At 43.9% G+C, this 25,599-nt stretch overlaps 1 protein-coding gene across 1 annotated transcript; it reads left to right on the plus strand.

Annotated features, from left to right (window-relative positions):
* Window positions 1-21,033: 21,033 nt before the first annotated feature.
* LOC121684753 (interferon-induced protein with tetratricopeptide repeats 2-like) lies at window positions 21,034-23,637 on the plus strand. The gene is made up of 2 exons (XM_042064825.1): window positions 21,034-21,296; window positions 21,858-23,637. The coding sequence occupies exons 1-2, from the start codon at window positions 21,292-21,294 to the stop codon at window positions 23,197-23,199; spliced, it is 1,347 nt and encodes a 448-aa protein (XP_041920759.1). The 5' UTR covers window positions 21,034-21,291; the 3' UTR covers window positions 23,200-23,637.
* The last annotated feature ends 1,962 nt before the right edge of the window (window positions 23,638-25,599 follow it).

Below are 25,599 nucleotides of genomic sequence, written 5' to 3' on the forward strand. Positions count from 1 at the left end.
GTTTAGGCTATCCAGTTCATTTATCCATCTTTTCCTAAGGGTGACCTATGTCCCCTGGGTGGCGTAGTCGACACTTCAAATTCTAATTGGTAACCTGGTCCCGCTACACTTGGATCCTCCCCTGTCTGTTACCGTTGGTGGTATTGAGCCAGTACATGCATTTCTATGAGAAAAACCATTTAGTCGGGTCAATTTGTGGCGGCCACCTTGAAATATGGCCACCATCTTGGATTTTCCAGTGTTTTAGTATGCCCTAGAGAACAACTGTGCCAAGTTTGGTGCTTGTATCACTATTTGCACGATTCCACTGAGAAACTGCCGGCCTTCTATAGATGCTTGGTTTGAATTGAGCACTATAACAAGTTGGATAGCTGAATAGGTATATGAATATAGCATTTAATTCCTTTTGAGTTTAGTTCCATTTGCCCTGCACCTCACCGGTGGGGATGTGCACACTTCTACAACTACTCATAGCTGAATAGGCCCTTTTCTCTTTAGTCAAGAGGAGTCCATGATTTCCAAAAAGAAGGCAAAAGGCAAATGTTGATTGATCTCACCACAGGACCTTTTTCCACTTTACCTCAGTCCATTTTAAACCAGCTCAGGGCCAGATAAGATGGTGGTATTTCTGTATCACTTTTAAATACAATTTCAGTCTCTAAAGGTATAGTTTTGTGCACCTATTAGGGAACCTTTAGGGAACGTTTCCTAATGGATAAAAAATGTATCCTTCATATGAGGGAACGTTCCCTAAAGTAGTGTTTCTCAAACTTTTTCAGACCAAGGACCACTTAACCAGTAAAAAAAAACCTACGGACCACCTAGCTAATAGACACAATAGGCCTATTCACTGAACCACCTTGCTTATTGTATTTGCACCTTGCTTATTATGTCAGAGGATTCATATGATTTAAATTGGCATAGCTTACAACAGGCAGTGTTGCAGAACTGTTTGGATTTACATACAAGTTGGTTCAATATGGCAAACAACTCATCTATATTATTTTTTACCACGTCTGCTTATACCACTTGGGATAGCTTGCGGACCACCAGTGGTCCCCGGACCACACTTTGAGAAACACTGACCTAAAGGGTCCCTAATAGTTGCACAAAACTATATAAACTATAAACGTTCTGGGAACGTTCCTTAATGGATAAAAAAATGTATCTTTCATGTGCCCATCAGGAAATGTTCCCTAAAGGTATAGCTTTGTGCAAAAAAATGTATCCTTAATCCAGAAGAATTAAGGTTGAATTTTTGTATAATCAGTGTTGTAGATCTGTCATCCTGTGGAGCTGATTTTGCCTAACATGCCTGTGTGTGTGTGTGTGTGTGTGTGTGTGTGTGTGTGTTAGAGAGAGAGAGGGAGAGAGAGAGACGTCGTTGGGGTTGCCCTAAGGCTAAACTTTTCGCCCCCAAAGATAGGCTAGCATTAGCTCTCCGTCTGGTTCGATCACGAATTCAATAACCGGGGCTGTGCTGATTTGCAAAGCGTCTTACATGTTGAGGTTGCAACACTTCATTATTATGACCACCGGTCATATAGGTTTAGTTGAGGTTTTTCTTCCATTTTTTCCCCCCGCATGTGTCATTTTCCATCAAGGATTCCCGGGACACTGAAAGACCGGGGTGCACGAAACTTGGTGGGCATGTAGCCCCACAAGGATAGCATGGGACCATTGTCATTGTTTTGATCTGTCGCCCCTCCACCGGACTGGAGCCCCCCAAAGGAGGGTAGGGTGGACACAGTTTTCTGTGAATATCTTGAGAATTGTAGGTATCTCTGCCCTGACAAGGTCAAAACTGCACGAAATTGGAAGTGTAGGATCATTATGACACCCTCTGAAAAGTTTCTTGGACTTCCGTTCATGGGGGGCCATACAATTAATTAATTTATGTGTACATTTAGTGACTGTACACTAGACCCTGAAGCCGCCGCCATGCGTTCCCAGTCAACCAGACAATTGTCATGGCTGACGCCGCTTCGGCGCAACCCATGAAGAGTTTGTCCTCCAACTTCGCCTCTGGCTCCCACCTGGGAGGAAGGGGTCGCTGCTGAGATCGGGCAGTGGGTTCCAGCTTCATCTGCTCCTGTTGTGCTGCATCAACATGAGGAGCGCCACTCATGAAATCAGTTAACCAACCCGCCACAGTAGTGCACGGGAGGAACTTAGCGACTGGGAGAGACCTCTTTGCTGGAGACGCCCATGAGCTCTCGACGAACTGTTGGAATACTGGGAAACACGGCAGCACGGCGGTGGGTGCCGCCAGGTGGGATTTCCTGTAAGCGCCAAACTCCATTGTGCTGGCGACCCAAATAAAACCCCACTAACACAGAATGTTTAGGGAACATTCGGGAACGTTAGTTTATCGTTCTCTAAAGGTTAGTTCGAACCAAACCAAATACTAATGTTCCCATAAAGTTTATAATGTTCCTTAAACGTTAAAGGGAACCAACCAACTGAAACGTTCTCCTGTGGTTGCTCTGTACCTCCACACAACGTTCCCATTTGGTTGTTTTTAGGTTGTTGATTGCAAGGCTCCTTAAAGGTTGCACCGTTTATGGAACGTTAGGGGAATCAAAACCTAACCAAAGACTAACCTTCAGTGGAACGATCGGGAACTAAAAACGAACGTTCCCGTAACCAAAAAGTAATGTTCCCAGAGCGTTCTGGGAATCATAAATTGTTAGCTGGGAATCTCCTGCTTCCCACCCGTGGATCGCGACCCAGTCTTTGGGAACCAATGATTTAGATCATGGCTGAATCAATGTTTGATCAACATCTGTTGTCATTGAAATTTCAATGTCATTTCAACGGCAATCACATCTAGTTGAATCAATGTTGAATCAACGCCGGTGCTGATTGAAATTTCAATGCCATTTCAACATCAATCACATTAGTATGGTGTTTTGTGTAATCCTGCTGGAGGGTATTTTGCCTAATTTGTGGGTGCTGATTCTGAATATCATATTTACTTAGCTGATTCTTTAGTTTTAAACATGCTAATTAGCATTTGTGGCCTAAAACTGGCCTCCATAGGCAACATAGAACGGGTGAATAGGGTAAAAAAATTAACTCCTTGATATTCTTATGAAACTTTACTAGTTGATTATATATGTAGACACAATATTTTTTTGCATTACAAGTTTTCTGAAAATATATGTTTATAGATGTAATTGAACAATATCTCATTAACTGTGCACTACTTTGTATACATTTCAATTACAGACATCTGAATATTGGATAGTTAACATTGAATGTAGTCAGGTTCAGGTTTGCCTTCAGAACTTTTCTGGATTCAGAGCCTTAAAAGAACGGCTTGTTCAATCGCCAGTCCTAGGTTATGCCGATTTCAGTTGTCCCTTTATCTTAGAGACGGATGCAAGCCATGCAGGATTGGGGGCAGTTCTGTCACAGGAGAAGGATGGGTTACGGCGACCAATAGCCTTTGCTAGCCGGGGCTTGCGGTCAAGTGAGAGGAACATGTCAAATTCTAGTGCCATGAAACTCAAATTCCTTGCAGTCAAGTGGGCAATCACGGAAAAAAATGGCAAGTATCTCCTGGGCAACAAGTTCACCATGTACACTGACAACAATCCCCTGCAATAACTGCAGTCAGCGAAACTGGGCGCTCTGGAACAGTGCTGGGTTTCTCAGATTGCCCTCTTTGATTACAACATCAAATATTGTCCTGGGACAGCTAATCGCAATGCTGATGCCCTTTCTAGGCCACAAGCCCCACTAACACTTTGCGATCTGTGTCACACCTGGACGTCCCCCTGCCAATTGCCATAGCCAACAAGTAAGCCTCGAGTGCACCTATCCTTGGATGACAGAATCTTGTATGGTGGACACCATCCCTGGTCGAACCAAAAGAGACCTGAAAGTCCTGCAAGGGACTTATCCCTGTATTTCCAGATACCTGTGGTTTTGGTGACAGGGACAACCACCTACCCGTTAAGACAAGTGCAGTGAACCAAGGGAAGTCCAGCAGCTGATACAGTAAAGCAGTGGTCCCAGATACAGAAAGTGGATTAGACCTTGTACAGAGCGATCCAGGCTCCTCCTTCCAGGGATCCAGTGCTGCAGCTTTTACTGCCCAAGGTGTTGTGAGTCGAAGTGCTCACTAGCCTACACAACAACCATGGCCATCTAGGGGTGAACAGGACCACAGATTTGATATGCCAGAGGTGCTACTGGCCCCAGATGTGGCATGAGGTGCAAAAGTGGTGTTCTGAGTGTTAGCACTGTGCGGTTGCTAAAGCAAGACAACCCAAGCCAGAACCTTCTTGGGAAATCTGTTAGCCACTAAACCTTTGTAGATAATCTCCATTGACTTTACTCTCTTGGATTGGGCTAGCACAAGACAAGAGAATGTTCTGGTAGTCACAAATGTTTTCTCAAAGTTTATCCAGGCCTTTCCCACCCCTGATCAGAGAGCTTCCACCATAGCTAAGATTCTAACTGAGAGATGGTTCTTATCATCCAGAGGGGAACGGTCAATGTGAACATTTGAACAGAACACTTCATGACTTGCTCAGGACCTTATCCCCTGAAAAGAAGCGTAAATGGCCCCAGTTACTCCCTCAACTCCTGTTCGCCTGTAATACCACCGTGTACCAGTCCACACAGCACTCCCCATACGAGCTGATGTTCGGTCAGAATCAGAGATGTTCACAAGTCATTTTTTGGAAGTCCAAGTCAAGTCTCAAGTCTTTGAGCTCGAGTCCAAGTCGTAGACAGTAGATTGTAGAATAGCCAAAAAAGTTGTAGCATTGTTAGAAAACCTTTAAAATCTCTAAACAATCACAAGTAGGGCAGTTCAGCACAGTTCATCCATTGCAACTGGATTGATGAAAGGTCACTTACACCTGTAGGCTACATTGTATTTGGGAAAAGCAGAAGGTATCAGCATAATGTTATAGTTTTATTTATTTATTTATTTATTTATTTATTAATAAACAAAAACATCTCTGTCAGTTCCATGCAGTTTTCAACAGCTATCAAAAAGAAAGGTCATTTTTGGATGGATGGATTTTTTGTGAATGTTTCTTCTTCTACATATGATTTTAGTCATCTTTAGTTCATGTGATACTTTATTATCAATGTGTCACGGGGATGATTGTCTGTGTTTGTTTGTTATGTCTGCGTCCTGGTGGTGGCTTGTGGTATGACATGCTCTGCTCACCTGTCTTGGGTTATCATATGAGATAAGCACAGGCGTAATTGTCACAGGTGTGGTGAATTAGATAATTATTGACAGTGTTTTTTAAGTGACCGGATCCCCTCGCATGAGAGACGAGGAAGTGGGTTTCTAAACTTCTAAAATTCACTTTCCTCTGCCAAGTTAAGTACATGCTCCTTAAATCTACACTAGATGGGCTGTGGTACGAGAGGGGACTGTTAACCTACTGCTGTCTGGACTGGGCTACTCCAAGATCACGTTAGAGTTGGACATTTAGAAAGAATATTCCCAGTATTTTTATGGACTCAATTGCATCGTAATTGTGTGTGTTGCCGTGTGAAGCTTTATTACACTGACGTGAAGATTTGCTGTGCGTGTGCTGTGCTGACCTCTCCTACTCTCTCACATTGAATTGTTGTTGGGGAACATTGAATATTGGGAGTCTTCCCTGTAAGTGTCCTGTCTCCTATGCCCTCCGACTCGCATTAGTTTCTCTCTCTCTCTCTCTTCCTCCGCCAGTGTGCGTGCGTCTGCTGTCTGCCGGACCCTGGTACCTGACGTCAGTCACCGTGCGACCCCGCCTCCTCACGAATCTCCCTGCGTTTGCTGCTGCGTCCTAGCTGGCTCCTTCTCCCTCCTCTGTGTGGATCTATGGACTGTTGGATTCCTTCTCAATTAACTGAGTCATTTTTTTAGAAGAAACTCAAGTGACTGTATTTAAAATAAATCCTATATTTTTATATCGCAATTTCCTCTGACTCTGGTGTGTTGTGTGTTTACAGTAACTCTCCAGAAGAAAAGGTTATTTACACATTGGTTACAAATGCACACCAGTAGTACAAGTACCAGTAGTCTGAAACGAAATGCAGTTTTACATCTAACCAGTGGTGCAAATAACTGACATGTCCAAATGGGCCTTCATGAAATGCGTCGCTAGACTGTTCATACACATTTTAACGGGCCAAGTTGAAGAGCTGTTGTCCATTATTGTTCGTGCAAATATAGGCTGATTCATGTTCCCTTGTATTGTGTAACTGAGGTCAATGGCTAGTCTGGCTTTCACCAGACCAAGCAGAAATCAAAAAATAAATCGCCGGCAGATCAGGCTGGGTTCACCCAGCTTAGTCCATGGTAGGCGCCCGATATTGTTTAATTTTCCGATTGAGATATCCACGCTCTGGCTATTCTAAATGCAAAAATGCATCAGGGAGTTATGACAAAACCGTGACTGTTAACAAACTAGATCCTAATAGAAAGATGTTAGCTTCCCTAAGCTACAGGTATAAGGTAGGCCTATTTACAACATAAATTGTCAATAGGCTATGCTGGCGACACAAATAAAATATCCTTTGGAAACCAATGGCTTACGCCTTACAGTATCAAACGGACTTAAGCTGCCACATTGTGGCGAAAAGTTGTAATAAAATTCACGCAGCTCCGTGAATCACAGAAAGCGCGAATGAAGTAGCCACTTCTAAATGGGACCCACTACACAGTAGCTTAAGGTCTGTTGCTAAAGCAGCCATAATGAAAGCCATGATGAAGGTGTCATTGTTTGGATACTTCACATACACATGCTTTTTAATCTCACAGACTACAACTACCAAGCCTGAATCAAAGCACATCGATTCCCATCTCACACCCTGCACGCACTTAAAACAAATAAACAGGCGTCTCAGTGTCACGCATGTATAGCCATAGGCAAAACTGTATCGGACCGTATTGCTGTATTGCACAGAATGATTTTTGTAGCACGTGCAACAAATAATATTATGATTAAGTGTACAGCCCTGCCTTGGATACATCTCTCAAAGTGCGCTCTAAAATATTTGGTTAAGATGTAGATCATCATGGGTAGCCGGGTGCATTCATTTTGAAAATAGAGTATTGAAGTAGCCTAGTGGGTGTTTGGGAATGAACGTTAGCTCAGATGCTTTTTGAGACTTTTTGTGGTCTTAATGCAACACTTTACAAAGCACTGACAGGGCCACCAATGACTGACCAAATCAACAGCAGAAAAAAACTATTTAGCAAGCAGAAATGTCCCAGCCCGGTGTTTGCATCATAGACAGGTTATCTTTCAGGTATATTTTCCATTAGAAAACCATTGCGTTAGGGAACGTTGTGGCTAACTTACTTAGCTTGTTAGTAGGCCAGAATGAGATGACAGTCGAAAGATACAATTACAGTGCTGCTATCAATTTGCTTGGTATAACCGCATTTATAAAACCAAGCATGTCCGATAAACATTCTCATATTTATTTCGGCATCAAGAAGAAATGGGAATTACATTTCATGTGAAAATCGTCCTATCCTTATTAGACGTTCTCTGCGGTAAACTACAGTCCTTGTAGGAAGCGTCCATTGTTTTTCCAACCCACTTTAGATTAACTTCCAACAAAATTACATCTCACTGCAACGGTGCGCCATCTAGTGGACAAACGACTACGTATCGCCAATACTGGAAATGCAGCCATGATGATGATGATGAATATTTGGTTTTCCTTTAATCCTACTGAATTTGTAATTATGTATCGGCTGTTCTAATTGCCGATACCGATAGTATGTGCGTGCCTGTGTGTGTGTGTATATGTGTGCACCGCCATCTACAGGCCAATGAGTGTACAGTCACTAAATGTACACATAGCTTAAATTTTTTTAGACCCCTCCATAGATGAAATTCTATGAAACTTGGCATATCCCCAGAGAATGCCAGGTTAATCATACACATCAAATTTGGTGCAGTTCTGAACATCTTAAGATAGGGGCGATTAAAGCAGAATGATATTGCATTTTCATTTTTTACCGGGGGGGGGGGGTGGGGGGGGGGTGGTGCAAATCACAAATGAGTGATTATGGGCCAGGTTGATGTGGGCCCTTGAGACCAACATACCATAAAAAATTCTTCATCCTCAGTGCCACGGTTCAGGTAGTTATTTAGAAAAAAAATGCATTTTTTTGGGTTTCGGGGGGCCCAGCGCATGAAACATGACAAAAACATAAAACATGACATATTACATAGAATATGATCAGAATCATCTGATTTTAATATTTACAGATATCTAGGCTATATTTAACATTTATTTTTTATGTAGCATGTTATGAAATCATGTATTGAACAATTTAAGCACAGTTCAGCTTTAAGAAACTCAAATAGCCTACATGCATGTATAACATTTTGTGATCATTGGCTACTTTGACAAACTCTTAGTCAGCTGTATATCCTCTGATTTTAATATTTACAGATATCGGCGATAGGCGATATTTGTAACATTTGTTTTGTATTTGGCCTGTTATGAAATAATATACTGAACAATTTAAACACATTGTGACTGTGAAATTTAAAGCCCAAAGTTGGAGACATGCATGTAGAAATTTGCTGCATATTCAAAACTGGATTACTCTGGAATGGCTAACTGTACATGGGAATGCTTTACACCTTTGAGTTCGGTAAGGTCTGCTGTTTATCCTGATATATGGTTTGTCATATGTTCAGGGGAAAATTCGACTAGACTAAAGACTAAATTATTTTGACTGGCCATAGCATAGGCCCAATAAAATATGCTATTAGTCGGATGCAAAGCAGAATATTGAAAGAAGTGGGTACCAAGGCCACATTGACCTGTGAACGATTTTCAAAGAGGCATCACAGAGGCATCGCAGACAATACAAGGGTCAATGACCGTCGTAAAATTCCAACCCTGCCAACGTCTATCATATTTTTTCTGAAATAAAATGTGGGCAGCCAAGAGTGGATGTGAAACTGAAAATCACGTATGCTTTAATGGAGTTAGGGACTGTTCGTTATTTATAAAAGGGGCCGCCGGAGGGTTTTGGGTGTTTCAGACAAAAGTTGCATAACCCTCCCTTACCTGCAATACATTTTTCCACGACATTCCAACTGAATTTCAATAAAAACTGTGACCCTCCCCGGCCAACTGTCAATGTCCTTCGCCCGTGCTCCTTCACACTTAGCAAACACGCTGGCATAGGCCAACACTACACACTCAACCTCTGCTTTCTGATCTCACACATCACACTCCACCAAGATGGTGGCCATTTCAGTAGATTTACTCACTAACATTGTTGTGGAAACACAATAAGCATGGAAACTAAATGCACATGTCAAAAGTAGAACACTTGCTGTGTTGTTATGACTCATTGATCCAAATGGTTTGCTGTTTATTTTGTGTGCGGTGTATATTTAGTGATTCATTGAGTTTGGGTGTATACTGTGTGCAGTGAAGTTTGCTGTGTTTATGTCAATACTATTTGCTGTGGATTGTTGTGACACTGTGTGCTTGAACTATGGGTCCGTGATTGCATAGCGATCAGCTGATTATTACAGCCAGCTGACTACCCCCTCTGCGTAGCGCTTACTGCACGTGAGACTTGTTTGACTGCTAATTGATGACCAGGTGGGGACGTGACATGAGAGTTTGATCAGAGACACGGAGGGAGGAGGACAGGAAGGAAACACACAGGCAGCACGCGACAGGAAGAAGAGAGCTGGAGTGGGGTGCCGCGTTTGGAGAACGGGACCTGAGGCCTGATTCCACGCATTTTAAAAGCTAAGTAAAGGAAAGTCCGTCTGCCGATAGCGAAGTGAGAGTGGGATATGAGTTATCTGCTTGCGACTTAGGAGCTCTCCCTCTCTTCTAGTGTGTGGCTGTAACCTGCGCAGTGAGCCTGCCTGCAACCGTAAGACAACGTGACACCGACGGCCGGATGAGTTTGGTTCAACACTCACTAAAAGCTAAGTAAAGGAAAGTTGGTTTACCTGCGTGCGTGTGTGTACATAATAATTGTCTACTGGGGTGCGACGGAGACTGAGAGCCTCTTTTTGTTGTTCGTAGAGTGTCAGAGTGACTGGGGCCTGCTTGTAAAAGTAAGACGACGTGGCGCCGGCTGTCATATGTGGAGTTTCACCCTACGTTCGCTATTGACTGTTTCGGAATGACTGGAGCCTGCCTGCAATAACCTGCCTGCCGAACTAAATGGACTTGACACCATATGCCTAATTTCCCTATTGAACTCTGGGAGTTTTATCTTTAGCCCTGTGCTATTGGACTGAATGTTTTATGGACTCTTTTGTGATATAATGTGCATATTTTATGGGGGGGGTGTTGTGTACGTTTAATAAAGTGTTAAACGGTCTTTCCATTCTCCAACAGTGGAATCTCTTTTTATGCTGGTAGCACGAACCTCACCGTTTGTGTGACATTAGAAAAGTGGCGTAGTCGGCAGGATACCAGCTCCACTGTTGGAAAATGGAGGCAGCACAGACTAGTGCAAACCAACAAACACAGGGCAGTAGTAACCCAGCTGTTACAGCTCAGTTTATTATGCCATGGTTTATGGGGGCAGCTTGGATCCCAAAATTTAATGGGGATAAAACAAAGTTTGAAGAATGGAGGGGTCAGGTGGAGGCCATGCTGAGGGCCCAAGGACTAAACCCACTACAGCAGGCAGACTTCCTTTCGGGGGCTTTAGAGGGAGAGGCCAAGCGGGAGTTACAGCTTGTGGAACCTGGAAATAAGAACACTGGAGAGAAAGTATTAGACATATTGCAAAAACTGTATTCTAAACCAGTTACTAAGGCACAGCTAAGGGCACATTTTTTTAATTGTAGACAACGGACAGAAGAAAATGTAAATGCTTTTATACTAAGGCTACGAGAACTCTTTTCTAGATGGCGGGAACGAGACGCTGGTGGCACCGAAGAGGGTGACGACCTCCTACTTGACCAGCTGATGGTAGGCTTGTGCGCTGGGCCTGTTAAACAAGAGTTGAGCAGACAGATGCGGCGGGATGCACGTATGACGTTTGCGGCGGCCTGTAAAGAAGCACGGGCCTTGGAGCATGAGCTACAGGAAGGAGACGATGCCATCCTCTCCCAGAGGATTACAGCCCCGACTCAAGACACTACAGCTGACCTGGAGCTGCTAAAGACTCAAATACGGGCAGAATTACAACAGGGACTGATGGGAGAAGTGAAGGAGCAAATGAAAGTCCTTTCAACTAGCCTAATGGAGGAAGTAAAAACGCATCTTGCCAACAGACAATTGCCACCAGTACCTTATGTACAGCCTCTAGGCCATCATGGGGCTCCAGCATCAGCGGCCCAGATGAGACGACACACTGCAGCACCCACTTACCAATGGGATGCGCAAGGCCGTCCCATCTGTCGAAATTGCGGTGAAGCTGGGCATGTACAACGCCGTTGTCCTCAAAGACCATCTGGGCGGCGGGATTTTTAAGTCCCCCTACAGCTGCGGGCCAAGTAGTGGGGGCAGTCACACAGCATGAAGAGCCCATACGACCACACCAGTCTGCCTTGATAGGTGAGTGCCCGGTCGTTAGTATAACTATGAATGGAAAATCAATACCTTTTGTGCTTGATACTGGTTCACAGGTCACGTTGCTGAGCCAGCGCATGTTTAAGGAGTACCTGGAAGCCACCTGCTTGACCAACATGGATGAGGCCCCCTGGCTGACCCTGCGTGCAGCCAATGGTTTGAAGATTCCTTATGTGGGCTACGTGTTGGTCAACTGTATGGTAGGAAGTGTACAAGTTCTTGATAAGGGTGTGATTATTGTCAATGATGACTGTTTAGGACCCAACAAGGGCATACTTGGTATGAACATTATTGAACCTGTCTGGTCAGCTCTTGCTCAGGGGAATCACCCAGGTCTAACGGCTTTCAAGACCACCATGCCACTACTGGAGGGTCAAGCATGGGCCCGAGCATTCACAGAGTGTCACAGAATCACTACTAAACTCCCACTTCCCCCCTTTCAGGGCGTAGCAAAGCTGCCGCGACAGTCACCGGTCGTCATCCCACCTCAGTCAGAGATGATTGTGTGGACCCAGGTATCTGACAACAATTCTAACCAGTATTGCAATGTGATTGTAGAATCCCTGCCTGACAGCGGCCAAGAATGGTGTGTGGCTCGCATTGTGACCATGCTGCAAGGCGGACGAGTGCCCTGTCGTCTATGCAACCCCAACCCTTATCCTGTGGAGGTTCCTCAGCGTCAGCCCCTGGCCGCAGTGACGGAAGTGACCCCAACTGACATCCAAGGTGAACGAGAGCTCGTCATCCACAGCGTGGCCACCGATGTCGTTGAAGTTGAGGTGAGGCCAGTGGGGGCTCTAGGAGAAAACGATGCAACTGCTCCACATCCTGTATTGTCTTTGCAGGGAGATGGGCTGACTCCTGCCCAACAGGGGGAGATGACCAACCTGTTACAGAAATGGGTGCATGTGTTTTCCAGTCATGATGAAGATTTTGGCTGTACTGGCGTTGTGAAGCATCAAATACCGACTGGGTCAGCGCCCCCGAGCCGTGAGCGGTATCGACCAGTGCCACCGAGCCTCTACACTGACTTAAGATCCCTATTACAGAACATGCTGGACCGCGGGGTGGTGAGCGAGAGCGCAAGCCCTTGGGCTGCTCCAATTGTCTTAGTTAAGAAAAAAGATGGGAGTTGGCGTTTCTGTGTAGACTATAGGAAGTTAAATGCCCTCACGCATAAAGATGCCTATCCATTGCCACGTATTGAGGAGTCGTTGACTGGACTTAAAGCTGCCAAATGGTACTCCACCCTAGACTTAGCGAGTGGCTACTGGCAAGTAGAGATGCACCCTCTAGATAAGGAAAAGACTGCTTTCACAACCCCCTGTGGCCTATACGAGTTCAACCGCATGCCATTTGGATTATGTAATGCGCCAGCTACTTTCCAAAGATTAATGCAGCGTTGCCTAGGAAACCTCGTAAATGATTCTTTACTTATTTATCTTGACGATGTGATAGTGTTTTCTCCTGATTTCAGCAGCCACTTGTGTCACCTGGAAGAAGTATTCCAACGTCTTCATTATCATGGCTTGAAACTGCAGCCTAAAAAATGTTGTTTGTTGCAGCGTCAAGTGACCTACCTTGGACATGTCATCAGTGAACAGGGTGTAGCCACCGATCCAGCTAAGACTGCAGCAGTGAAAGATTGGCCAATCCCCCACACTGTAAAGCAGGTAAAATCCTTTCTTGGTTTCGCTGGCTATTATCGCCGGTTTATACCTGCCTTTTCAAAAATAGCAGCACCTTTAAACGCAGTGACTCGTGGGACTGCCACCCATACAAAAGCTGCCCCCATCGACTGGTCACCCGAGTGCCAGCAGGCTTTTGAACATTTAAAGGACTCCTTGCTTAGTGCGCCGATCCTTGCCTATGCAGACTTCTCCCAACCGTTTAGACTGTATACCGATGCCAGTTTGGAAGGTTTAGGGGCAGTGTTGGCCCAAGTACAAGGGATGCAAGAAAGGGTAATTGCATATGCCAGTCGAAGTTTGCAGCCCACAGAGCGAAATGACCAAAATTATAGTTCCTTTAAATTAGAGTTATTAGCCCTGAAATGGGCAGTGACTGAAAAATTTAAAGATTACCTGTATGGTGCTGAGTTCACTGTGTTTACAGATAATAATCCATTGGTGCACTTGGACACGGCTCGTCTGGGCGCGGTGGAACAGCGCTGGGTGGCGCAGCTGGCGAACTTCAAATACACAGTCAAGTACAGGCCAGGGACCCAGAATAGGAATGCAGATGCCTTGTCTAGGCTGCCCGATCCACAGGAACTGGTTCTGACTCAGGCTGACCATGTGGTGGTAGAGAATGAGACCTGGGTGGAACGGCAGGCCCAAGATCCTGAGCTGAGACAAATGCGGCAATGGAAGGAACAGCAAGTACCACCAGCTGAGGTGAGTGACCCTTTACCCCCATATGTGAAGCAGCTGCGCCGTGAATGGGACCAAATTGTGTTGCAAGACGGTGTTTTGGGGAGGCTATATAGAGAGACGGGGTCCGGGCTGGAGATCTTCCAAGTCATCATTCCTGAGCAGACTACCAAAGAGGTGTGGGAGACTTACCATCAGAGCATGGGACATCCCAGTGGGGAACGGACCCTGGCAACCCTGCGCCAGCGCTGCTACTGGCCCAGGATGGTGCAAGATGTGAAGGAGTGGACAGCGACCTGCCCTCAATGCGTCCTTGCGAAGACTGGGCCAGAGGTAAAGGCACCACTTGTACCTATTTCCACTACTTACCCATTTGAGGTGGTTGGGGTCGATTATCTTTCTTTGGGCCGGCCTGCGGATAGATATCCCTATATTTTAGTAATGACAGACTTATTTTCAAAATATGCCCTTGCAGTACCCACCAGAGATCAATCTGCCAACACTACTGCCCAAGCACTGTATAGTCACCTGATTCAGACCTTTGGCTGCCCCGAACGGATCTTGACTGACCGGGGAGCAGCATTTGAGTCCTCTCTGATGAAGGAGCTTTGCCAACTGTACGGATGTCAGAAGAGTCGCACTACAGCCTACCATCCGCAGGGGAACGGTGTGTGCGAGAGGTTCAACCAGACCCTGTTGGGGTTGCTGAACTCCCTGACCGAGACCGAACAAGCTCAGTGGCCGAATCGGCTTCCTGCTCTGATCCAGGCATACAATAACATCAGCCATAGCACCACTGGGATGACTCCCCATTATGTGGTCTTCGGGAGACACGCCCGGTTGCCTGTTGACTGGGCAACTGACTTGAAGCCCGTGGCAGGGTCTCATACCTTGTCTGGATGGGTGAAGAGACACCAGGAGGCCCTTAGTCATGCTTATCAGATGGTGCATACAAGAACCCAGCATAGACACGAACTGGACCAGGCAAGGTACAACAGGCGGGCCAAGTTGGCACCTCTGCTCCCAGGCGAGCGGGTGCTAGTTCGTAACTTTCGCCGAAGGGCCAGAGGCAAGTTGAATTTGAAGTGGGCACCAGAGCCATTTGTGGTGGTGAGGCCGCTGCGAGAGGGCCATCCAGTCTATATACTACGGCCAGAAGGTAAAGAAGAACCAACTCGCACAGTACATCGTAATAACCTTCGACCTTGCCCCTTGAATGTGTTACAGAATGACCAGGTGCCAGATGAACCGAGACCGGCGACGATTGTCCAAACAAATGCCTTACCCCCTCCAACCTGGTGGCTACCGAGATTGTTGGTAGGTGCCGATCAACAGCCACTTATGAATGTAGGGGGGCCAGCCCCGGCTCATCCACCTGACCCTCCAGTGGGACCTGAGTCCTTGCTTGGTGAGTTGAATCAGCCCAGTATACGTCGCTCCCAGCGAGCTAATCAGGGAGTACCACCAGTTAGGTACCGTGCTGAGTAGGTGGTCGGGACGACCTCCATTAAAGAGGGGGGGAATGTCAAAAGTAGAACACTTGCTGTGTTGTTATGACTCATTGATCCAAATGGTTTGCTGTTTATTTTGTGTGCGGTGTATATTTAGTGATTCATTGAGTTTGGGTGTATACTGTGTGCAGTGAAGTTTGCTGTGTTTATGTCAATACTATTTGCTGTGGATTGTTGTGACACTGTGTGCTTGAACTATGGGTCCGTGATTGCATAGCGATCAGCTGATTATTACAGCCAGCTGACTACCCCCTCTGCGTAGCGCTTACTGCACGTGAGACTTGTTTGACTGCTAATTGATGACCAGGTGGGGACGTGACATGAGAGTTTGATCAGAGACACGGAGGGAGGAGGACAGGAAGGAAACACACAGGCAGCACGCGACAGGAAGAAGAGAGCTGGAGTGGGGTGCCGCGTTTGGAGAACGGGACCTGAGGCCTGATTCCACGCATTTTAAAAGCTAAGTAAAGGAAAGTCCGTCTGCCGATAGCGAAGTGAGAGTGGGATATGAGTTATCTGCTTGCGACTTAGGAGCTCTCCCTCTCTTCTAGTGTGTGGCTGTAACCTGCGCAGTGAGCCTGCCTGCAACCGTAAGACAACGTGACACCGACGGCCGGATGAGTTTGGTTCAACACTCACTAAAAGCTAAGTAAAGGAAAGTTGGTTTACCTGCGTGCGTGTGTGTACATAATAATTGTCTACTGGGGTGCGACGGAGACTGAGAGCCTCTTTTTGTTGTTCGTAGAGTGTCAGAGTGACTGGGGCCTGCTTGTAAAAGTAAGACGACGTGGCGCCGGCTGTCATATGTGGAGTTTCACCCTACGTTCGCTATTGACTGTTTCGGAATGACTGGAGCCTGCCTGCAATAACCTGCCTGCCGAACTAAATGGACTTGACACCATATGCCTAATTTCCCTATTTAACTCTGGGAGTTTTATCTTTAGCCCTGTGCTATTGGACTGAATGTTTTATGGACTCTTTTGTGATATAATGTGCATATTTTATGGGGGGGGTGTTGTGTACGTTTAATAAAGTGTTAAACGGTCTTTCCATTCTCCAACAGTGGAATCTCTTTTTATGCTGGTAGCACGAACCTCACCGTTTGTGTGACACACACTTCCTGCATAACTGCATTAGCCTACTTGAAATAAGTTACTTATCAAATAGTATTCACATGAAATAAAACAATAAAACATTGAGACCATTCAACAAAGGACACTGGGTAATAACAAATTCAACACATGAACTGGTTTCTATGGACTTGCCTCTAGGCTTCCTCAGTCATTGTAAAGCTGCCGAAGCTGACATTATCCAACACTCCATTTCTCCGACGAGCGTCAATTTGGGAGCTTGCATGCTCTTCCTTCTCAAATGACTTGAAAAGGCTGTTTGCGCAATTTCACAAATAATCACAGGGACCGAAACATACCTAACATGCCAACTTTTTCCGGGCTGGATGTGTGGATGAATGAAGCACAAGTAGGCTATGCTACAGTATGCTATGGTATGCAGTGTGCATGTTATGCACACTGTTTAAAGTTAGGCTAGACGGTAAACTAAATGTAAACCAAAGGTAAATTTAGCCTTTTTAGGGCTGTATAAAGTTGATCAAATGATGAATATAGGCTGTTAGGCGTGAATAAAGTAGGCTACTTTGTTGCTCCAACCCCAAACGGGGACGAATGTGACATTTTCCCATATTTTGGGTGAGAAACCCGGGAAATCTCCCTTATTTTCAGTGTTCAATGTTGACAGCTATGGAACGAAAGAGAACGTTATATGGCGACAGAAAATCAACAATCAAACAAGCCACTTTGATTTTTTGCTGTTTTCATGAATACAGTTGACTTCTAGACAAAAAAGTTGGGTGACCCTCCCCTCATCAAAGAGTAAAAAGACATGACCCTCCCCTATTCTCCTCCGGTGGCCCCTTCAATAAATGACGAACAGTCCCCTAGCTTAATTTTCTTTACATCCAGAACTTACATTGGGTCTCCAATTTAGGACATCGTATAGTCTAATGCTAACACATCCCTTTAGCCCTCTGACCTGGTGAAATATTAACCTAAGTCTGTCACATGGCCAACTATAAATATCTTCCTGTTCCCAGCATTAGCATAACACTTTGTGATTTTTAGCTTGTCACCTGTGACGATATAAGTTTAACTTCTCTTTCACATCAGTAGGCTAAGTCCTATCTGGGTGCATTTTGAGATGGCTGATGAAATTTGACGTTGTTGAACCGGCAACATTATCCTGGTGTCATACACATTGCACGTAGCTGTTCACTTATTTTCACCGTCCACAAAGTTTTTGTAACCAAAAGTAGCCTAGTGACAAAAAACGGACAACTCCGGGAGGACTTAGTGTTGCCATGGTCAAGGCATTTTTGAACTGTGAGTGCACGTACATAGCGCATGTACGTTGCACACGTACATAGCGCATGTACGTTGCACATTATGGCAAAGGGGACAGCTCGCCATACGTTTCCCCAACGTATGTATAAATAAAATTAAATAGAAATACATGCATACATTTACATTTAAAAAAGCAATAATTGCATGAAATACAGGTTGTTCACGACTCGCGAGTCTCGAAGCTCGAGTCCGAGTCAAGTCTGAAGTCACTGTTTGTGCGACTTAAGTGCGACTCGAGCCACTAGTGTGTGTCTTGTGCGCACTAGTTAACTAGTGAGCTGCTTCACTGCCACACATGCAAACTAGTGAGACTTCAATTGTTCCACTAGTTAACTAGTGGACAAAAATGGTCAGCTTGTTTATCTTTTTAGGTGTAACTAGTGAACAAAATATACATGCCACTAGTTAACTAGTAAGGCCTACAACACCCTCACTAGTAAACTAGAGGGTATTTTTGCCTTTACATGTTAACAAGTGACCATTTTGGCATCTCACTAGTTAACTAGTGGGGCTGAAATAGCCTTCAGTAGTTAACTAGTGGACGTTTTGGAGCACACTAGTAAACTAGTGACACTTTTTGCACCTCACTAGTTAACTAGTCGAATGGAAATTGCCATCACTAGTTTACTAATGGGTGTTTTGGTGCACACTAGTAAACTAGTGACACTTTTTAGACCTCACTAGTTAACTAGTGGGCATTTGTGTCTTCACTAGTTACAGTAACTAGTGAGCAGTTCTGCCTTCACTAGTTTACATGTAAGTGTCACATTGAAGCCACTAGTTTACTAGTTAAAGTTCCGTTGGCCAGCATGTTAACTTGTGTGCCACATGCAAATGTTGTGGGTGGGATTTTGTGAAATTCTGCACTGTGATTGGTTGTCATGTTCTATTTGGACATAGGGAGCCAATAGAAAGCCTCAATTTCCAGAGTTCTCTGCCTCCTAATTTGAATTCTGCGCCACTAGCTGACTAGTGTGAATTTAGGCTTCAACTAGTTTACTAGTATACATTTATGACCTCACTAGTAAACTAGTTTGGACAAAAGATGCATCAACTAGTTAACTAGTGAGCCTGCTGCCATCACCTAGCTAGCTAGTAAGCCATTTATGGTTCACTAGTTAACTAGTGACATTGACCTACTCCAACTAGTTAACTAGTGAGGAGTTTTGCCTTCACTAGTAAACATGTGCACATTTTTGTCTGTCACTAGTTAACTAGTGAGACCCAAAAGCCTTCAACTAGCTGACTGGTATGCATTTTGGCCTTTACTAGTTAACTTGTGGACATTTCTGGCTCTCACTAGTTAACTAGTGAAGCTAATATGTGTTCACTAGTTAACTAGTGGGCATTTATGCTGTCACTAGTTAAAGGGACACCAGGCAACGTTTTTGTGTTAATTACTCATCTTCGTAAGTCGGTATATGGTTAAATGACTCATTACAGGGCGAATGAAGACTCTCTCGCCCTCCCCTACTGCCTGTAGGAAGAATATCCCGCTTGCAAGTTCAGTGTATCGTACCCGCCAACCGAAGCAGGATCAGTTTACAGCACAGAGGCAGGCTAACGAAACGCTAGCGTTTGTTGCAAACGTGTGTATAATGGCAGAGCCGGCGAAGAAGCAGCAAAAAACCCTTGACGGAAGATGCAAAGAAAAGGAAAAGAGCTTCAGACCGAGCGAGGGGGAGTTTTGTAGAGAAAAAGCATCAGGCTTGCCTGGTGTCCCTTTAACTAGTGTGCACAAACATGGCTCACTAGTTAACTAGTTGACAAAAATGGCTTGCATGTTGGCCTGATATCAAGATATCAGAATAAATGCTCAAGCGGCTGTCCAAATTACATAGAAGTTAACAAGTGGGAATTTGACATTCAGTAGTCAGCTAGTAAACATTTTTGTACCTTACTAATTGACTAGTAAATTATAGAAGTCTTTAAACTAGTTAACTAGTGCACATTTCAGTGTCCACTAGTTAACTAGTGAACATGCTGAGCATTACTAGTTAACTAGTAAGATATGAAACATATGAACTAGTTAACTAGAGAGAATTTGGGCCTTACTAGTTAACTGAACATTTTGGCTGTCACTAGTTAACTAGTTCACACAGAAATGGCTCACTAGTTAACTAGTGGACAGAAATGGCTTGCACGTACATGACAATTATGCCTGATATCAAGATATCTGAATAAATGCTCAATCGGCTTGCCATACATATTACCACCTGGCACTCCAGTCTTTTTCTAGTGGGCGGAGGTAGTGTAGTGGTTAAGGAGCTGGGTTAGTGTGCTCTAGCCTAAAAGTTGTTGGTTCAATTCCCAGGTTCCACTGTTATGCCCTTGAGCAAAGCACTTAACCCCAAGTTGCTCCGGGGACAATGTGATCCCTTGTAATATAGCTGACATACAGTATGTAAGTGATTTTGGTCAAGAAGTGTCTGCTAAATATAATGTACATGTATACTCTTTTGCAAGAACCATTTTCATGGTCGCCACAAAATCCAGGATACATGGGTGTCCACCAAGTATGAAATTGTGCAGTGTCTGGATGGAATTGGCACACACTATAAGATCAGGCCGTATGGGCCCCCTTAAGACCATGCATCACTCCGAGCTTAAACCTGTTCTCACCGGTCAAGATTAATCTAGCCCACCAGCACTGGCTGCTCCACAGCCTCATGAGGGTATCGGGAGGGGGCCAGGCCTCTGTAACCCTGCAGTTGGAAACCCGTTGAGAGTAGCCATAGTCCACACCAGGACTAGTGCTTAGCATCACAGTGACCAGGATGGTGTTATCTTTAGCCTTGACCAACTGTCCCAGGCTCATTTGGAGGGCGTACCAGATGTCCAACCCCCCACAAACAGCAGTATGTGGAAAGGCTGACCTGCAGTGCTGGTGCACACCCGTGGGTGGTGATCATATACATAGCTTAGAAGAATTAGAAGAAAATGTGAAAATCACTTTTCGGACTAGATATAATCGCTTATTTATTTTAAAACATAATAATAATAATAATAATCCGCCCATGCATGTAACTTACTCCCCAAGTATCCAACCTGGTTATGCCAGGTGGTTGGCATGTTTAGTTTCTATTCTGAGTCATGAGGTGGATACTTGAATGGCAAGAAACCAGCTTCATTTTAGATTCAGTGATTTGTCAGGCTGCGTAGTGTAAACATTCTATTTGCATGGTGTCCTATTACTTTAATCCATTATGATTTCCTTTTACGGTTGTGGCCCTTAGAATGATAAAACACCTTATGTATTAATGCCTTGTATTTCACATGACCCAGCACCATCCTATCTTCGTCACCGTGGCATAAGTTCTGATTTCCTATTATAGGTGTGGCCCTTACAATGAAAAAACACCCTACTTTATAAAGGGCTCATATTGTGTACAAAGAGACATCAGCAGAACCACCACGGACATAAACTCTCCTACCTTTGCCAGCATGACGTAAGTTCTATGATTTTTCTATATAATGCTTTGCCACTGGACTAAAGATCAACAATCACCTTAAGGCGGGGATCACATCAGCCAGCGGCAATTGAATACGCTCGCGTTGTGCTTTGAAAGTTGAGCCAAGTTCAACGCTCAGCTTGTTCAACGCTAGCGCTACGCCAGCGTTGCCACCGTTCCGCTGCTGAACCATAGAGGAGACCATAATAGGAAACATGCTGCTTGCCGTTGGCTAATGTGATCCCCACCTAATGCAACAGTGAGCAGGATTGCATGTTTCAGGTGTTTTATACGCACCTTTTTGGTTTTGGTATAATTTTCAAATATATTTTAATAGCACATATGGTCATGTGAAGGATAGATTAACAGAACTGTTACCCACAGGCAATCTGAAAATGTAAGAAAAACGTTCATAATATCAAATCATGTCAAAACATATTGATATGAAAAGATAATATGCTTAAAAGCCTTCATTAGTTCCAACCATGAATAATATCATAATAAGATGACATGAGTAATCAACACTTATTTAGGAGGAACTTCTTTCTATTTCCTCAGTGACTTTGATCTGCAAGATAATTTGAAAAACATGGAGTGCCATTTCAACTGGCAGTTAGACTCGAGCCCATCTACACTTGAGAACCTCCACCAAGATCTCAAGGATCGCCTTCAGACTGGATGCACCTGGAAGTGCCAGTTGCACAACCTCCTTGGGTACGTCCTTCATGCTCAGGGCTCCAGGGACGAAGCCTTGACCCACCTGAAGAAAGCAGAGAAGATGATCAAAGAGCAGAGGGATGAAGAGAAAGACTGCCTCCTGCTGGTCAACCAGGCAAACCTCGCCTGGGTACATTACTCTAGGGGTGAGTTGAAAGAGAGCCGCGCTTATTTGGAAGAAGTGACTCGACTTCAGGAGGCTTTACCTGCCTCACCTGGTTCCCAAATTCACCCAGAGTTAAGTGGGCAAAAAGGTTGGAGTCTGTTGAAGTTTGAGAGAAGCAAAAAACAACAAGCCATAGAGTGCTTCAAAATGGCCTTGGAAGGAAATCCCCAGAAAGCACTTTTTCACAAAGGCCTTGCTCTTGCCATGGAAAAGGGTTACACAGAATCAGAAGTCACCCCAGAGTTGAAAAAGGAAATTGTAGAAAAGCTTAGGGTTGCAAAACAGATGGATGAAAATGACATATGTGTAGCAGCATTGTTTATGATTCAATCATTTCCCAATAGTGGGGACAAAGAGGGAGCTTGGGAAGAGGCAAACAAACTAGCAGGTGAACTCATTGCCTCTGGATGTCTTGATGGTCTCGACAACATCCTATATCTACTTATGTATCACTTCAAAAAATATGACAAAGCCTTAGATGTTGCAGAGACAATGTTGAATTTATTTCCACATTCAACCCGAGCAAAGAAGGCCCTTGCAAACAGCTTGAAGCGGAAGGTCTTTTCCTTGAAGAAGAAAACTGAGGAGCGAACCGCTCTGGCCACAAGGGCCATCGCCCTTTATAAGGATGTGAACACACAGCATTCTGTCAAGGGGCGTTGCAGTCTTGCAGTAATGCATGTGAAAGTAGATGATATTGATGCTGCAAATAATATTTACAAAAACCTTTTAGGTCAAAATCACCTTAGTGATGCAGAGAAGCAACTCCTGTACTTGCAATATGGTGACTATCTAGACTGGGAGAGAAAAATGACCTCTGAGGCAATAGACATGTACATAAAAGCTGCGAAAGTCCCAGCTGTCTCTGACGACAAAAATAAGTGCATTCAAAGACTTGTGTCAATTGTCGGGTATGGGAGGCATGACAGATGTAATGAAATCTGTGCCTTTCTGCTTGACCTGCACCAGTTTTGTGTTGGTTGCAGGCATATCGGACAATTGTTTCTGAAGAAGTGATCATCACATGGTGTACACGTTTTGATCAATTTAATCCATTTGAAATGGAATAAAACATCAAACCATAAATGAATGACATTGTGTAATGTGTTTCATGTGGAAGTGTGAAATTAGAAACTGCTGAACATTCTAGTTCCTTTGATGTATTTCTTCAGTTTGCTACCTAGTTCAGGTAACTGTATCTTCAGGCTGTTTTATCTCATCATGCATCTGTTCAACTGTGTTGTGTTTTGTTTTTTCAAGTGAACTTGCTTCCCATCCCATTTGGCTCCTCTGCAGTTGGCTTTTTCACTTATGAATAGAACATATGGAGATGTATTGTTATGTGTGTGTTAATTATTGTTTATCACTTTGCTTCTATTGAAAGTTTAAATAGAATAGAATGAGGAAATTGATTTTATGGCATATTTTTACTGTTTTCAGATGGGTTTAAATAAAATGTTTGTTAATAACCATTTGAGGCCTAGGCTATTTTCTGTGTAATCACATACATGCATACACACTGCAAAAAAAAGCACTCCACAGCAAGCGACACTCTGAATAACACCCAAATTTGTGCAGCTACAGGACATGGCCACCGTCACCAGTATTGCCAGTACTGCCTGGCAATACTAGTTTTCATACATGACATTGCCTAAGATGTCATTAGGTTATTAGGGCCCGTCCAGTTCCACTTATTGTCCTGATGCAGCCTATAGTTTACTGTAAAAACACTGCTTCAAAATTAGGACAGACACACACAATATTGTCTGGGTGCATCAGTCTATACTGTACCTGCCCTCCGCTGACTGGAGCTCACATCATCGCAGTTTAACTTTGCTTCAGGCTATTATAAGGCTACAGACCTTAAAAAACCCTTTATTTGTTAGAGCAGATTAAACTCAAAGGGACTGTCAAATTATTTCCCATATAGTTTCATTTATTTATTTATTTATTTATTTATAAGGACAGTGCACATTCATTAACATTTCTGTAAAATGTGCCAGTGTTAGCCAGCCAGCTAATTTTCAACTGTAGTCCTTTGGCAAGATGTATGAGAACCATCAATTGACTTGGTCAGTTGTTCCCAGATGTCAAGTCAGCAATAAGGAGTAGTAGGCGGCCCAATTTTCTCACAACAATAGCAAAAGTGACACTTGGAGACCCACTTTAAAAACGACCAGAAAACAATCTTAAAGGTCCCCTGTGTGAGAATTGATCCCATCTAGTGGTTAGGTGTTATATTGCAACCAACCTCTCTCCAGCACATTTGTTCCACAAAAATAAGTCACGCTTGTCAAATTGTGTTCATTTCCTACTTTGTTCCTTTTTTGTGTGTTTGTAATTGAGTGTGTGCAGAGTGTGTGGTTGTTTTTGTGTATATGTGTGCTTCTGTGTCTGTTTATTGAGTGTGTGTGCCTGCATGTAAGTTAGTTTTTTTTGTGTGTGTTTTTTGTGTGTGTGTTTGTGTATGTACTGTAGGTGTGTTTATATGTATGTGTGGGTATATGTGTGTGAGGGTGTGTGTGTGTGTGTATGTGTGTTTATGTGTTTGTGTGCGTGGTTGTCAAGTCAAGTCAAGTCAAGTTTATTTATATAGCGCATTTCATACACAGAGGTCATTCAATGTGCTTTACATAAACAAAACCAAACAAATAAAAGCATAGAAGGGCAATATAGTCAAAGAATAGTTAAAAGGTAAAGATCATAATAAAAAGAAAACATAAAACACAAGATAAAATCGTTTGTGCGTGTATGTGCATTATGCACACTCAATTCTCACTATATCTGCTAGACAACAAGTACCAAAACTTGATTTTTTTTTTTATTAGTTCATAGATTTCACATGTAAAATACCTTTTATACAACCCCACCTCCATCTTGCCTGTTCATAATTCTGAGAAATTCTTGAATTGTGCGCATGAGTGCGTGTACGTGTTTATGTTTACTGTATGTGTGTCTGCGTGCATGAGCTTGTGTGTGCGCCTGTGTGAGTGCATGTGCATGCATGCATACATACAGTATGTCTGTGTGTGTATACGTATGATTACTGTGAATTTATGTGTGTACGTGTATATCTGTTTATGCACATGTGTGCATTTGGAATGGGTTAACATGGCCCCTGGAGGTCAGCATACGCAAATTGTTATTGGCTGGCTAGCCGGCTCAGTCAAAACCTAAATGGCTGCTGCAGCCGCCAAACTTTTCATGGCTACTAATGGCTGAAGCTGCCACTTCATAGACGTCTGTTATATTGATTTACTAGATCTCAATATTTCCAAGCAATGCATGGCTTACACATTACAAATAGTGATACAAGCAGCAAATTTGGCACAGTTGTTCTCTAGGGCATACTAAAATAATTTGTCAGATTCGCCACTGGAAAATCCAAGATGGTGGCCATATTTCAAGATGGCCACC

Source organism: Alosa sapidissima, chromosome 16 (genome assembly GCF_018492685.1).
Source record: "Alosa sapidissima isolate fAloSap1 chromosome 16, fAloSap1.pri, whole genome shotgun sequence".
Classification (NCBI taxonomy): domain Eukaryota; kingdom Metazoa; phylum Chordata; class Actinopteri; order Clupeiformes; family Clupeidae; genus Alosa; species Alosa sapidissima.